Below are 16,891 nucleotides of genomic sequence, written 5' to 3'. Positions count from 1 at the left end.
CCCATCCACTTTATGGAGTACTATATATGTGCATTTAAACCTAGGAGTGTTAGTCAGCGCCGATCGCAGCCATGGTGGCGAGCGTGGAACACCCTTTTTCTGCCTTTTGGCGTCACGTAGCATGTGACGCCAAAATGGACGGGAGGATGACCGCCGCCGTAGCTCAGTGGTAGAGCATTGGACGCGTTATTTGAAGGTCGCAGATTCCGTCCCTGCCGGCGGCAAGTTATCTTTTCGTCCACTTTACTTTCTTCACATTTATATCCTAATTACTACAAATAACACCCCCTATACTTTCCTTGGCATTATTGTCTGATAGTGCTCATTACTAAGAGGTATAGGAAGACAGCAGAGTGGGTCAGAGAAGAAACAGGGTAGCCAATATCCTTGCAGATATTAAGAGGAAAAAGTGAACCTGGGTAACCGACGGTCAGAATGAATACCAAGAGATGGTAAGCGCGACCAAGGACAGCAAAGGGTCAGGTGGAGCGACAAATGAAATTTGGAGACATAAAATGGAATCTTGCTTGCGCAGGACAAGCTGGGTTGGCGATCACTGGGAGAGGCCTTCGTGCTGCAGTGGACAAAGGCTGGTGACGATGATGAATCTGTGTTGGAAGTGGATTAAGGCAGAAGTTTTTAAAAGTTCAGATACTTACATGTGGTACATTTCGGGAGTCCTTTAATTAAGCTGCTGCACTGACAGAGTAAAAATGAAAAGTGCCCATGGAATCGGCGACTCTCCGAGTTGCACAGCAATGCACGACGCTAGTAATTTGATGACATTATAATCAACATAATCCACACACCTTGAAAATGCAGTAAGCAGCTCTATGTTCATTATAGACATCATTAAAGATAACAAATGTAGAAGGTAAGCATGCATGAAGCTTCTAGCAATGAATGCAGATGACAGGTGATCATCATCAAGTAGTTAAAAGCAGACAGTCCTCCAGTGCATGCTAGAATCAAAGAGCATAAGATTGAAGTGCTAATACACCCACATCTGCCAGGTGATAGATTTTGTTTTTTCCACCGACCACACAAACGATGTCAATAACGGCCCGTTAAATTTTCGGAAAGTGTTCAGACAGACATGTCGCTTCTGTGCCAGTCCAATTCAAGCACAATTTAAGAACCATACTCCCCACCAAGACAGAAATCCACAATTATTTTAACGCAGATTCGGAAGACTTTTTTATTGTATGAATCAAACGGCATAACATCGGCAATCTTTAGCAAAAAGTGAAGTGCACCAGTTTTTAGACAGCTGCCTTTGAAATTACACATCGAGACATGCAACCCCCTCTTTTTGACAAGGGTTTGTCTCAAAGCACTCTTCAGTATTTCAAGCTCGCTCCTTCAAGAAAAAAAAAGCATAAGATGCTATAAGAGAAATTTTCTATATAATATCAACAGTAATGTACATTACATTATGTATACTGTCAACACATGCATCACAGGAGACTTGCATGTGCCCCCCTAAAGTATCACAAAGCAGTGCCTTCTCATTTACAAGTCTATGTACAATGCGTTGAACGAGATTTACTCTGCAAGTTCAGCTTGTGAACACAAAAAAAAAAGGAGAACAGGATGAATGTTCATCGCAAGGATGGACTTCATGCTTAACAACAACGGACATGGTCGGTCTTTTTGTACAGTAGCTGCGCGGGCATAAAAATGACTACGACGGCTTGCACATCGTTCACAAGCAATTGAGATGCGAAAAAGTCAAGTAAAACCTCGTTAATTCGAAGTCTTCCTGACCGAAAGATGTCAATTAAGCGGCATTCCATAATACCAGAAAACAATAAAGCTAAAGCCAGCCATAAGATGTACAGAGGTGACACACCTTTAAAGTCGGTGGCTACAGCAATGCATTGCCGAGCTCAAGGTCACCAGTTCAATGCCAGCAACAGTGACCACATTTCGACGCAGAAACATCCATGTAATAAACTATCTGAGTAGTTCCTTGCAGTGCTGTGGGAACTGCAGAACTCCTTAGCCAATATGAAGGGTGAACGCTCCTCATGATGTGTTCACCTGTGCCACGTCTGCTCAGCATTTCTTCACCGTGCTCCTAGTGCGTTTATGCAACTTGAGTTTTGATGCTGTAATCCTAAGCAGAGTTTACAAGAATGCAATAATGAGGCTTTGCTTTATCTTTCTCGACTGTGTCTTGCAGCCCTTTTAGCCAGCAGTCCTCCAAATATGTTCACCAGTGGGGCATCGTCTGCTCGGCGTCTAGCTGACGTTTGCTTGCCCATGTCCCAACCTATCATATTAGAGCATAGAGGACTAGTGATGCAGTGAATAACGTGGCTTTTAGAGTGTTCCTCATCGTCAAAGCACCACCAAGGCTAACGCTGTATTGCCATCCTATAAGTTGAAATTAAACACTTTTTATGGCTCGACATCACCTTGGTATGCCTAGCGGCATCAAAACCAACAGCTAATCTCAATAACAGCAAGAATAGCTGATGCTTTGTCCCGAGTGCAGGATGACATAAAGCAATGGTTGCTTTTACCACCTACTTCTCGCTGTCGGGGCAAGAAGCAAGCACGAGTTCGGATTGAAGTGGGCGGTCATGTCTGCATGGGCACTGCCATGTTGCTATGTAATCACAGTTACTGGCAGTAATCGCAACAATATACAAAGTACGTGCAAAGAACATCTAGTGTATCACGTATTGCTGTAACCCAGCACACATTGAACGAATCTACAGCTCTCCATCTGGCCAATAACCAGGCACTCGCATCTGGCACTATGTTCAGCTGTGTCAGGATACGGCTTGCACACCTCTTAGCTTAGGCAGTGTTCCAAGTTACTTGCGAGATAGAGTATAGGTTTAGGAGCACACTAAAAAAAACCTCAGCTGGTCAAAATTATTCTGTGGCCCACTACAGCATGCCTTTACTATCAGATCGTGGTACTGGCACTTTCTCTCCATGAGCTGTCCCAGATGCTTCTTTAATCACCCTGAACTCTTATGCCAGACCACAGCACAGAGCTGCTATGACCGATCGCTGGCTCTTAAATCTGTTTCCGGACCACGCAGCTAATATTAGCATCGCCTCTGAGGTCTACTTACATTGCAGAGAATGAGCCATCACTGAGACATGAATTTGGACACGGCCTGCCAAGCCTCCAAGATTAGAAGTGCTGCTGCTATGGCCAAGGTTACTAATTAACTACAAACAGCAGGCTGGTTACTCAAGTTCCAGTCATAATAACGGTAAACTTTGGGATCACAGAAATACTGTCATCAGAGATTGTGTATTGAGAGATTTCAAATCATCGAGGCTTTACTTCACCAAAAAAAAACTTTGAAGAACATAAATAATGTCTAAAATAGTGCCTTCCAGGATTTGTCCAAGCAGACCCCATTTTTAAACGACAGTCATCCTCAATTGGCATATTGCAAACATTGAGCACAATCCTTCAGATTCTTGAATGACAGACGCTTCGCCAGAACAAGCGCTTGCAGTGAAATGTCATGGAACTGACCCCATGGTAACAAAGCTAGGAAGACAAAAAGTAATTGAAGAACGGATGCGAGGCGGACGAGAGTCAGTGTAGCGTCGTGTGATCCCACAAAACCCAGTCTAGCCTCTGCGAACAGGCCAATGCCCGTCCACTAACACACATGGTCGATATCAACAGGTGTGGCCACACCACAACTTCTCAGACATCCACGTAGAAAAAGCCACCCCTCGGCTTCTGGGCAGCGGGCGCGGTTTTGGTCGTGGTCTCCGGGACGACATCCGACGAGCCGTCACGTTCGCATGGGGCCAGAGAGTTCAGCACTAGTAAGAAAGCAAAATGAAAGCCAAGTCAAGTCAGCAGTAGCATGGGTGTCATGGTCGCTGAATTTCTGTACCTTCTAAAAGAACAGGGTGAAGTCGCAAAGTCATTATACAAATATCGTCGACTCTCGTTAATGCAAAGTCTACGGTGATCGCAAAAGACTGAATTAAGTGAACTTTCGATTAAACAAAAAGCATAAAAACAGAAGCTTTATTAATTGACAACATGGCAGTTATGAAAATTATTTCACCTGATTGCCGAATCGCACATATGAGACCAAGTTTTGCAAGCTTTTAGATACTATAACCGAGCACTCCTTCCACGTGACTTTGTGAAGTGGGACGCTATCTGTGCAAGTGCAAGGGCCACAGTTACGTCTACAGCCCTTAGTTGCAGTTGGCCTTCATTGTGTGGTTGGTCCTTGACGTCATAGTTTTCACTTTCATGACAGCCGTCGTGAACCTGATCCTTCCGTCAGTGCAACATGCATTGTACTGTCCATAACAGTGTAACCTTCAAAGCTGACGCCTCTGAAGCAGACTCAGAATTACTCCCCTCGAGCTCGCTTTCACTTGCTCGTGTTTCCGGTGGAGAAGCATTTTCCGAGGCAAGCGCCAGAAAACTGCAAGCTGCCACATATTGAAACAGTGCAAAAGATGTAGGACAGAGAAAGACTTGACAACACGAGCGCTGTATAAATATGAATGCAAACCAACTAGCCCAACTCTCCCATTTGCTGAAGCTGCCGCAAGCCGTGTAGCAGTTGGCGTTCGTGTCTGGCTTCAGGTGATCCCATGCTTGCACCAGCATTAGGGGTGTGCAAATATTCGAAATTTCGAATATTTTTCGAATAGTGTTTGCTATTCGATTCGATTCGCACTGGAATTTTACTATTCGAACTATTCGAACTTCCCAAAAACAAATACAGTCAACGTCAGACTGAAAGTGTCCCCTTCAGATGTTCAATATGCTTCACCTCATTACAATAGAGTGAACTTGGGTGTGTTGGTTAAGCATGATGAACCACACAGCGCGAATAAACAACGGGGACACAGGAAGGGAACACACACAGCGCTGACTTACAACAAAATTTATTGAAGCAACATTTCACATATATACAGGGGATCAGCCAACCACTGCGCATGTCATAGCATATAACTTTCTAATCAACTTGGAAAAGCCGAACGGAGAAATTGCAATTCTTTATCTGATAAAAATATCGACGGCGAACTAACACATTTGTCACCCAACCTTTGAATCATCTCTGCTTCAATTATTTCACGGACATATTTATTTCTATGTTTACAAACCACGTCAGCTTCCTGAAAGACTGGTTTGCACGTGCAGTCATTGCAGTGCAGAGCGAGAAGGCCTCCCTGTCCTTTCGTGACATTGCTGGCATGCTCACGGAACCTTTCATTGATACATCGGCCCGTTTGGCCGATGTAATGTTTACCACAACTTAGCGGAATAGAATAAACTACGCCTACTGCGCAGTCTTGAAAAGGCGCTCGGTGTTTCGTTGCGCAAGAAACTTCTTCGTTGATAACTCTGTCTGGTTGAGTTAACCTACACAAAGAGGCCAACTTAAGCGGGGCAGAGAATACAGTTGGAACATAAGACTTCTGAGCGATTCGTTTGAGATTGTGTGCCACCTTATGAATGTAAGGGATGACCACTTTCTTCTTCGTGTTACTTGGTCGCGCCTCAGGTGGTCGTACCAGTTTTTTGAGTAGACCTCCAGCTACTGAAATTTGCAAATGCATCGGATAGCCCGCTAGAGATAAGCGCTCAGATTGGAGCTGCACTGCTTCTGCCAAAGTCGAGCAAGTTCTCTCGCTGGGACCCAAGTTTGCGGTGCAACCAAAGAAATCCCCACCGGAACTTCTTGCTATGGTACGTGACATTGCTCAGCAGGCTCCCGATAGTGAAAAAGAACGTTGTGTTGCCGAAGGCGTGGCTGTCCTGAATCGTTGTAGCGGCATGAAATCTGTTCTAAATGTAAGAAATGTTGCCTCATTATTGGTCGATAGATCCCTGTGTGTACTCGCCGCAGACAAAGAAGGCGGTTTTTGTGTGCTAACGCATAGGTCCTTCAAAGAAAAGGCCAATAAGGCCCTTTTGGCTGTTTTTGATGGCCATGACGATGTGTCACTGAAAAAGTTGCGAATGCAAGCGAAAAAGTTGTGCAATGCTATGAACCTTACTGGTTTGGCAAAAGCTATCAGTAGTAGCAAAAGGGACCACCTGAGTGTGTTCTTCAGTGCTAAAACGCACAAAATTGACTGGCCATTAAGGGTCATCATTTCGGAAAGTGAGTCTTGGCAAAAGGCAGTCTCATTGTTTTTAAAAGAAAGCTTAAACAAGCTGCCTTGTAATGACCCTTTTGCCCTCAAGAACTCTGATGAGGTTGTCGGGTTTTTGGAAGACCAGGCTTTAAGAAACATCAGTGCTTTTTCAATTGACGTGAAGGACTTATACTATTCACTTCCACAGGCCGGTTTAATGCGTAGCGTTGAGGCAGCTATTGACAAATATGGAAGCATTCCTTTCCAAAATGACACTGGCATCCATGTTAGCGGATTTTTAGAACTTTTATCTTTGTATTTAATGTCTACTTATGTAATTTGGAATGGACAAGCGTACTTGCAAAAGCAAGGCGTGTGTATTGGGTCGGCCATAGCACCAGTGTTAAGTGATTTATTTTTAGCAAACGTTGACAACGACCTGTCCAGAAGGATTGAACAGAGTTCTGTTAAAAAAGTTTTTAGATTTGTAGACGACTACTTGATTTTATTTCAGTCTAACTGCGCCTCACTTGAATCAGATGTTGCTGACATTCTTCATATGACTCGGGATTGCTTCAATCCTTTAAATATTACCCATGAACTTCCGGTTGATGGAAAACTGCGCTTTCTTGATTTGTTGTTGAATTTTGGTGCTGAGCACGTATGTTGGCGGTATGATCCTAGGGCCGGTAAACCGCTACTGCCTTTTCAGTCAGCTCACTCCAAATTGGTGAAAAGAAGTGTGGCATGTTTTTGTTTCAGAAATGCTGTGTCAAAGTCATGTGCCCATCTAATGATAGAAGCAGTGCAGCTCCAATCTGAGCGCTTATCTCTAGCGGGCTATCCGATGCATTTGCAAATTTCAGTAGCTGAAGGTCTACTCAAAAAACTGGTACGACCACCTGAGGCGCGACCAAGTAACACGAAGAAGAAAGTGGTCATCCCTTACATTCAGAAGGTGGCACACAATCTCAAACGAATCGCTCAGAAGTCTTATGTTCCAACTGTATTCTCTGCCCCGCTTAAGTTGGCCTCTTTGTGTAGGTTAACTCAACCAGACAGAGTTATCAACGAAGAAGTTTCTTGCGCAACGAAACACCGAGCGCCTTTTCAAGACTGCGCAGTAGGCGTAGTTTATTCTATTCCGTTAAGTTGTGGTAAACATTACATCGGCCAAACGGGCCGATGTATCAATGAAAGGTTCCGTGAGCATGCCAGCAATGTCACGAAAGGACAGGGAGGCCTTCTCGCTCTGCACTGCAATGACTGCACGTGCAAACCAGTCTTTCAGGAAGCTGACGTGGTTTGTAAACATAGAAATAAATATGTCCGTGAAATAATTGAAGCAGAGATGATTCAAAGGTTGGGTGACAAATGTGTTAGTTCGCCGTCGATATTTTTATCAGATAAAGAATTGCAATTTCTCCGTTCGGCTTTTCCAAGTTGATTAGAAAGTTATATGCTATGACATGCGCAGTGGTTGGCTGATCCCCTGTATATATGTGAAATGTTGCTTCAATAAATTTTGTTGTAAGTCAGCGCTGTGTGTGTTCCCTTCCTGTGTCCCCGTTGTTTATTCGCGCTGTGTGGTTCATCACCTCATTACACTCTCGTATTGCGGCAAAGCTGCCTTTCAAGCTCCGTTACGGTCGAACTTTGTCAAGAGACAGTCAACGTCCGATTGGAAGTGGTCCTTAGATTTTCAGTATGCTTCAGCTCATCACACCTCGGTATTGCGGCAAAGCAGTCTTTCAAGCTCCGTTACGGTCGAACTTTGCCAAGAGTCAGTCAACGCCCGATTAGAAGTGGTCCCTAGATTTTCAATATGCTTCACCTCATTACACCCCAGTATTGCGGCAAACCTGCCTTTCAAGCTCTGCTACGGTCGCAAATGTACGAACTCAAGAAAACGCTGGTTCCAACATGGAGATGACAGAGGTGGGGGCTCAATTGATGCTGTTTTGGACCTTTAATTTGGACAGGAAGTCCGAAAAATCGGAAGCCGAAGCTTTTTAGCATCCAAAATTTCAGATGTTCTTATATATCGACGTCTACGAGGCAGATTTGGAACTCAGAATTTGAAGGGAGCACACCCTTGTCCGCCACATCAGTTGGGCTTCCACAGAAGTTGAAAGAGGAGGAGAGGCTGAGGAAATGGCATCTTTGCCTATCACGTGTGAAGTGTTGTCGGCAACGCTTTTGTTGCACCAAATCATGTACATAAATACAATTCGGCCTCTACATTGCCTCATTCTTGATAAGACAACTCTGAAACACCACCCCGCCAGTGCTTCATCAACCTAGCGAAAAGAAACACTTTCATGTTGCTATATCATAAGAATATGCTTAGGAATCCTCTCTAACTTTTCTTTCTGCAATTTCGCTCCGAAGTATTAGAAAAATATGCTAGAAATATTCGAGAAATATTCGAAAAAGATTCGATTCGATTCGCACTCACACTTCAACATTCGAATTCGCTTCGCACCCAAAATTTTGCTATTCGCACAGCTCTAACCAGCATATGAATGGCACTTAGCAGACTCGTCTCGTACCTTGACAAGTTGTCTATACCCAAAATCATGTGTTCAAGAACCTTTCAGGAGAACCTATACATTTTGATTATTTCCTTGTCCACAGGCCGAACATGTGTTGGCAGGTGCAAGAAGTGCGCTACATGGATTGCACTGAAGGCCGGCACATTCGTGTTGGTTCGACAACACAAACTTCAAATATGTTCAGAAACTCGAATTGCGGCGCCAGATAAAGCATACAATATGAGCTACGGATTGCCACGACTGTTAAAAGCGTCCAACCCATCTATAAAAATGCAACCACCAACAAACTTCTCACACGGCACTGTGCACACCAAAAAATGTTGAGAGAAAAGAGAGATGCGTCATCTGGTGCACATCTCTACTGAGAAATACTGCCGCTTCATCAACTGTGGCACTCTGCTCAGCCGTGGCGGTGCCGACATCAGTCCAGAATGTGGTGTTGTTTTTGCGCTTAAAAATTTTTAAGAATGACAATCACCTCAATGTTCCCGATTAATTAATGACCTCTAATTAACAGATACTATGGGCTTTCAGCTTTGAATTATTGAGCAATTTCTTCCTTAGGATCACGTACAAAACTGACGAGACCCAGCACTTCACTTCCAATTCACCAAAAATACAAATTAAATGGCTTCGAATTATGGAGAGTTGACTGTAGTATACAGACATTGATGACTGTGCACAACAGCTGGTGCCATCTTTAGCTTCCAGACTTTTGGTTAGCTCCAACCTCCCACTATGGCATAACGGTTTTTCTTGACCTCTTTGCATTAGAGCTGTGCGAATAGCAAAATTTTGGGTGCGAAGCGAATTCGAATATTGAAGTGTGAGTGCGAATCGAATCGAATATTTTTCGAATATTTCTAGAATATTTTTTTAATACTTCGAAGCGAAATTGCAGAAAAAAAAGTTAGAGAAGACTTCTGAGTATTCTTATGAGATAGCAACATGGAAAGTTTCTTTTCGCTAGGTTGATGAAGCGCTGGTGGGCTGGTGTTTCATAGTTGTCTTATCAAGAATCGGGCAATGTAGAGGCCAAATTCTATTTATGTACACGATTTGGTGCAACCAAAGTGTTGCCGACAACACTTTACACATGATAGGCAAAGACGCCATTTCCTAAGCCTCTCGTCCCCTCTCAACTTCTGTGGAAGCCCAACTGATGTGGCGGACATGGGTTGCTTCCTTCAAGTCCGGAGTTCCAAATCTGCCTCATAGACGTCGATATATAAAAACATTTGAAATTTTGGATGCTAAAAAGCTTCGGCTTCCAATTTTTCGGACTTCGTGCCCAAATTTCAGGTCTAAAACAGCTTTAATTGAGCCCCCACCTCTGCCACATCTTTCATCTCCATGTTGGAACCAGCGTTTTCTTGAGTTAGTACATTTGCGACCGTAACGGAGCATGAAAGGCAGTTTTGCCGCAATACCGGGGTGTGATAAGGTGAAGCATATTGAAAATATAGGGACCACTTCCAATCGAAGTTGTGTCTTGGCAAAGTTCGACCGTAACGGAGCTTGAAAGGCAGCTATGACGTAATACGGGGGTGTGATGAGGTGAAGCATATTGAAAAATCTAGGGACCACTTCCAATCGGACGTTGTGTCTTGGCAAAGTTCGACCGTAACGGAGCTAGAAAGGCAGCTTTGCCGCAATACGGGGGTGTGATGAGGTGAAGCATATTAAAAATCTGAAGGGGTCACTTTCAATCGGACGTTGACTGTATTTGTTTTTGGGAAGTTCGAATAGTTCGAATAGTAAAATTCCAGTGCGAATCGAATTGAATAGCACACACTATTCGAAAAATATTCGATATTTCGAATATTTGCACACCCCTACTTTGCATGTTTGGCAAAGTCAGCAACACTTGTCAGGCACTGGTAATTTCTACCAGCCTATATCTGCCGAAAGCCAAAATGTTGCAGCAGACTGGCACAGCCTATTCTGGCTAAATGTCCGACTGTGTTGAAGTTGCACACCATTAGTTTTTTACCAAAAGAAAACAAGCAGTGGCACTGTTGTTGAAAATAAAGCTACAAGTAAAGCTTCACCTTCGAGGCTTTGTTCGATTCTTTTGAGGTTTTTCAGGATGCTCGAAAGCTCTCTCGTCAGGTTGCCATCTGTCGGAGAGTCGCTGGGTCGCCTCTCGACGACCCTCGGAAGGACCTCTTCTAACATGAGCCGGACATCGCTGTTTTCGGGATACTTCAGCCTGCATGAAGTCAACCAAAGAAGCAAAGGTTGGGAAGAATTAAAAAAAGCCCGACAAAAGAAGAAATTTCTGCTGCCCTTACCTTTCCTTCTCGATGAGCGTGCGGGCACTAGTGCGCAGTTTCCCCGACAGCTGGTGGATGGCAGAGATCACCAGGCTGTCCAATGCCGACAGCTCTCTCCTGCCTGGTGTTGTGGATGGAGTCTTGACACCATTTTCTGTTGGTGTTTTGCTCTGCACAAGCAGTGAAATATCGGTGAATGAAGCAGTAATTTATTGGAAAGTTACATCACAGCACAACTTTCAACAATATTTTACAAATCTATGGAGATGGTAGTGTAGGTCCTTAAAATTAACAGACAGATATAAACATGCACATCACGAAATATAGCAGTGCACCACTCCTTGGTTTGGGACATCACTCTTTCTAATGATCTATTTGGCTTCTCAGCACTTGTACATTAAGAGCATATGCAAGCGGGTGGGATTGCAATGCACCCAGAGATAAAACTAGAAAAACATGCACCATTGCCTTTGCAATCTAAAGCGCTTTGATGGAGGATCACGGAATGCCAAGCACAGCCCCGACCACTTGTCAGGACAGTTGAGAAAACGCACAGCTCTGGAGGAGTGTGATCGCTGATCACCTGTAGCTCCCTCAATAAGAGGCAATTCGTTTAAATTGTAGTTTCAAAATACCATTTCCGGCACCCTTTAAGGATGCAACCAGCTGCTGCTTACTGAATGGTGGGATTCATTTTGAATCCAAGCTATTCAGTATATGAAGTGGAAAAACTGCTCTACACCGAAATATCATAGATATTGCCGCATGCAGCTTTTTCAGCAACTCTCAATCCCAATGAGTGCATATTTTACTTGCAAATTATGTTGCATGTAAGCCACAGAAGCCAAGAATCAAAACTCTACACCTGACATTTCGGATCAAGATGCAATAGCGACAAATTCAATGCATCAGGAGCTGATAAGGCTGCCGAATGCTGGTTTCATCCCCTTTTTTTATTCAGAAATGACACTGCATAGCACACGGGCGTCACAACAAGGGAAAGGGGGGGGGGAAATATGGTTACACCATTGGTACAAACGCTTTTCATTTTTGACAACACACTAGCTGTTCAGGCAGCTCGACCCCTTCAGCTAATGCAATTAGCAAACAGGAGCATCCTGCACTGATGTTCACTTATCTTTAGGGTATGATCATTGCGCATTGAAATATAAAACTGCTCTACATGCTAAGCACCAACAACGCCCACCTCTCCATCACCAGACTGCCTCTCTGGCTTACGTCCGCTTCGGACAAACGTGGTGCCACTGGCTCCTGCACCTCCCTTGAGGAATGTTTCACCACGTGACAGTGAGCTGCCAGTAGTCGGGACCGCTGCAGAGCGACCCCGGTGCTGCCGGTCGGATGCAGCTGGCGTAAGCGCGAGGTCACGGTGGCCGCCAAAGGACGCGGAACGTCCGAACTGAACCGGTGATCCCGTCCGGGCATCGTCGTCACCGTCCGAAATGTACGACTTGCCAGCCGGCTGCTTCCTCTGAACTCGTGGGGAGTGGTGCCGACTCTCTCCGTCGGACACAGAGTGCTGCTGTGAACGATAGGCAGCTGTCGGGTCACTGTCAGTGCGTTGGTGGTGGGCCTGAAAGCAGCATTTCCTTGTAACCGTATGTAACCAGAGCACCTGACTGTAGATGCAAAGCTTTAGCAGCTGGAAAGAGTTTAGCCAAAGAAGAAAGAGCTAAGTATGGCAAATTACTTCTGCAAGAGCCCTCAGAGTGGAGTATACAATTGCACAATACCTCAATTAACTATGGTTGAGTAAAATATAAAACAAAACTAAGTTGTTATAGTGAAGAAAGCATAAAAGTGAACAACTATTCACCACGTGATTTCACGCTGCAGAAGAGAGATACACAGGCGTACCTCTATTATTCATGCTTCACGACTAGTCCCAAAGAAGCTGAACAGCATGTTAAAATTCAGGCTTTCAAAATAGCGAAACAGGTGTTGCATGCGATAAGTGTAACACACACACCCGCGAAAACTAACACAAAGACAACTAAATGGCGAGGATGACAAAACTAGATTAATCTACATTTGGCATGTGCCCCCTTTCATTATCTATGCCTTACAGTTCTACTGCAAGTTAACAAGCACCATCAGGTTACAATGGACACGAACACACAGGATTGGTAAGGCACTGGTCTTGAGTGCCCATGTTCTTTATTGCCTTTTGTGCTGGCTAAATTGCATATGTCATGCCAACTTGCACAAACCAAAGTACAGTAGACTCTCGTTACACGAAACCAGAAGGGACCAGGAAAATATGCTCCATTTAACGGGAGTTTCGTTTACTGAGAGTTCAACAGGGGAGCGGAATTCAAGTGCGAAACCAATCATATTACAAACAGTTCCCTTTAACCAGCAGTTCCGTTTCAGAAATTTCCGTTTACCGAGAGTTTAGAGTAAAGCAAAACTGGTAGTTGGGTCTTGTATGAATGGCCCTGAATGTAATAATTGCCGAGCTGGTAAAATTGCGCTTGTCGCACCTCGGCCTTACCTCGTGCAAAGTATCATTGCTCAGTGAATTAAGCTTTCTCCATTTGTACAATGTACTGTCCTTCTTGATGCACTCACTTTTCCACGGAGAAGTTCTGCCCTCGTAACGCCAACATCCGTGGCTCTGACTCCGCGGGGCAGCCGGAGGCTGAAGCGGCCGCCATCTTGCCTTGAGAGGTTGGGATTGCTGCCATGGTGAGGAGTCTTCCCGCGTGGAGGTGCTGCTGTCGCAGGGGGAAGACCGCCCACCTCTGGTAGCCCCAGTCGCGCCCTCCTCAGAGCAAAGGCCCGGTTCAGCTTCATCTGCGGGCCACCCCTAGAGCCCGAGCTGTGGGACGACGGCTCCGTGCTGGTGTCCGACACGACACTGGCAGTCTCCTCGGAGCCACAGGCCAGATCGCTGCCGGCAGCCAAGTCGGCTTCGGAGCCGGTGAGCCCCCACGACTTGCGCTGTGGCGGTGCGCTGCGGCGCTGGGCGGAACTGCTGGCCGCTGGCGTCTGCCGTAGAAAGGTGCCGTCCTAAAGATGTGGAAGCAGCACAGTGGTGAGGCAGCGACAACACAAATTGGCAAAAGAACACGACTTCAAATAATGCTACTTGTGTGAACACAACGTGTGTGCATTAAGGTTAATGAGTTCGGAACACATGAGGCAAAAAGGAGAAAAGCACAGAACAGTAAAAGTGAACATCAGTCGACAATTACTTCAAAGGGAGGGATCTTCCCTGCTCTCAAGGCAGGGAAGATCACTTCAGGCCCTTCAGGTCAACACATTCCCACACATAACCAGAAATCCCCTCATAGCACCTACAGACTTCCCTCTGGAATGCCACTCCTGCAGAGAACATAGGTCCCTTCGACATGTAGTAGGAGGCCTGCAGACAATCCCCACTAAATCCCACGTGACAACAGCAAGCTTCGGTGAGAGCTTTGGCCAGCTCCTATCTTGAGGATCAGCTACAGCTGGTCGCAAAGGCCCAGGATGCGGCCAGAGCTCCAGACATTCTGGACTAAGGGCGCTTCCCCAAAGCTACATTATGAAAATAAGAGGCTTATTCTCTCACACTCCTACTCCAAGGCAATAGATACTGGGAGGCATGTACAAACAAAGAAAAACACTTGGGTTTCCAGGCAGCACCACTGAGTAAACTATGGCATTTGTACATTTCTATATGCAGACAGTTTTTGAAAAGAGTTATGAATTCAAATAAACGTTCGCAATCTGGCAATACTGCAGACCTGATAGGGCTCCCAGTAAGCCTAGGTTTTCATCATCATGTACACATTTTTGTATGCATCTCACAGCACAGCTTAGCAGCAAAGATCAGTCTTTGTCTCGATGTTTTCTTCATGCGCAAGTTGCCACATAACACGTACAGACAAAATTGTCCAATATACGATTTAACAGACATACTAATCCTAGGTGCCCACAATGACTTGCCACATAACACGTACAGACAAAATCGTCCAATACACGATTTAACAGACATACTAATCCTAGGTGCCCACAATGACTTGTCATTTACAGCAACCAGATGAATTGCACCAGTAGCATACCAATGGGGTGGTGCAGCATTCATGTGTCACAATCTAGGTAGTATTCCCGACTAGTCCATGCAAAACCCATGAACAGGCAGGCCCATTCTATATATCAGTGACATTTGTTCAAAGCCCACGGAGAGGATCATCTTACACCAAATGACGTCGACATGACTTTGTTCGACGGAGTCTTGGTGAACGTGGTCCGGTGGGTTCTGGGCGGAGAGCACGGAGGACTCGGACGGCTTCCAGTGGAGCCCAGCCGCTTCCTTGCCGTGGCATTGGCACATGCAGCGGGAGCCTGAAGAGCCGTGGGTGCAGACTTCCTTGCAGCGCTCACAGTGGCGCTACTGCTTTCTGTGGATGGCACAAAGATGTCCAGCGGAGCACGCTCCAAGGGTGGCGTTGGAAGCCGCCGCTTAGTGCGGTTGAGATCGATGGAACCACCTGAAACTAAATATCACATTATTAAGCCCATGAAGATGAGTGAGTATCAAAGGGACACCGAAGACAAATATTAAGCCCAACAAGGGAGGCAGATCAAGACTTGAATTTAGACAGATTCAGGGTGGCACGTGCCAGTACCACAGGTAGAGGGCTAATGCATGTCAAGTAATTTTCTCACTATCATGTGTTCAGGAAGATCATTAATTGGCTGGAGCTGCACAGCAGGCAGGGACCATTGTAGCAGCCTTTTAAAAACAACTATAAAACATCTATGACCAGCCAGCATCACAGTATTACAGCTAGTCAACAGTTCTGTCTGCTTCTACTCTGGTGTCTCGTCCTAAGCGCAGTTTAAGTTTTCATAATAAGTCAACAGTTAGCAGTACTTTTAATATTGGGGATAAGAAGGAGAACAAAAATCTTGGCTGGAGAAAAGGCACAGGTACTGGCTGCAGGAGTGAGTGCATGCCTGTGTATTGCTAACAAACAGAGTTCACCACACACAAACAAGTGAGACACCTGACCAATTTCCATTTGGTGGTTTGTGTTTCGTCGTCAAGATGAGCTCATTAAACTTGGACTTGAGTTCCATTACAATATCACTGAACTTTCTCTGTGCTGGTTTAGACATGTATCGAGCTGCGTGGAAAAATAAACAATGGCCGCCCTACACTTCTTTGCCTTTAAATTTTCCAGGCAAAGCTTGCTTTGCAAAGTCGGGTTAAGTTTCAATGTTGCAGTTGCCAGAGTGTAGAGAGGAGAGAAGGCAGCAGAGAGCAGGAGGGGACAAGTATGGTGAAGCGATGATTAATTTATCGCATCAATGATATTATTCCCGCTGCAAGGGGTGCACATCCAGTGCACAGTTGAGCCGGCATGTGTTACAACAATGCTCTGGGTTTACTGCACTGTCAATGCTACACATAGAGCTCCAAACAGAGCATTCCATTGGTCAGTGACAGAGGACATCAAGCTGCTTTACTTACAAATGATGAACTCAATATCATGCGAGATGCAGCCATGACAGCTGAACGAAAAGCCTCGCTTAGTTTGGCAACCACTGTCGGTGGTTTGTGCATAATGTTTTTTAGCAGCCATTCCTTGTGCTGCCAACACTGCTTAAGCTCTCCCATCTTGTTTTGGCTTATAACTGCCCTGTACATTTTCAGGCACGAATCCAGGTTTTCTTTGAGGTGGGTTCCGATTGAGACTGATCAATGATGATGATAATGACTGCGCAGCTGCTTGCAATCAAAAGAACCTTATTCACATCCCAGTGAGCAATCTAATGACACGATAATAGCTGGGAAGGACTTCATGAATTTGTCACGTGCCGTATACAGGTACTGTGCACACAAGCTTCAAGGGGGCAGAGGGTGTCGGGACATCATGACATGCCCTCTGGATACACACGTTACTTTGGCACAGTGCAGAAAAGGGGGCAAGAGGTTTCAAGGCAGGAAAA

General features: G+C 45.2%; 1 protein-coding gene across 5 annotated transcripts in view; it reads right to left on the bottom strand.

Moving 5' to 3' along the window:
* Positions 1–1,384: 1,384 nt before the first annotated feature.
* LOC119373244 (serine/arginine repetitive matrix protein 2) overlaps positions 1,385–16,891 on the bottom strand; it is a 49,178-nt gene continuing 33,671 nt past the window's right edge. For 3 of the 5 annotated variants that reach the window (XM_037643259.2, XM_037643266.2, XM_037643263.2), the window contains exons 10-15: positions 15,134–15,432; positions 13,520–13,960; positions 12,135–12,521; positions 10,946–11,097; positions 10,703–10,863; positions 1,385–3,807 (exon numbers count right to left, since the gene is read on the bottom strand). In XM_037643259.2, the coding sequence (XP_037499187.1) occupies positions 3,686–3,807; positions 10,703–10,863; positions 10,946–11,097; positions 12,135–12,521; positions 13,520–13,960; positions 15,134–15,432 (1,562 nt within the window). In that variant the 3' untranslated portion in view covers positions 1,385–3,685. The remainder of the gene's footprint in view (positions 3,808–10,702; positions 10,864–10,945; positions 11,098–12,134; positions 12,522–13,519; positions 13,961–15,133; positions 15,433–16,891) is intronic. The other 2 variants (XM_037643260.2, XM_037643267.2) reach the window with 1 other exon arrangement.

The sequence above is a fragment of the Rhipicephalus sanguineus genome, chromosome 11, assembly GCF_013339695.2.
Source record: "Rhipicephalus sanguineus isolate Rsan-2018 chromosome 11, BIME_Rsan_1.4, whole genome shotgun sequence".
Classification (NCBI taxonomy): domain Eukaryota; kingdom Metazoa; phylum Arthropoda; class Arachnida; order Ixodida; family Ixodidae; genus Rhipicephalus; species Rhipicephalus sanguineus.
Note: the sequence above shows the minus strand (reverse complement) of the source record. Positions and strands in the feature narration are given on the sequence as shown.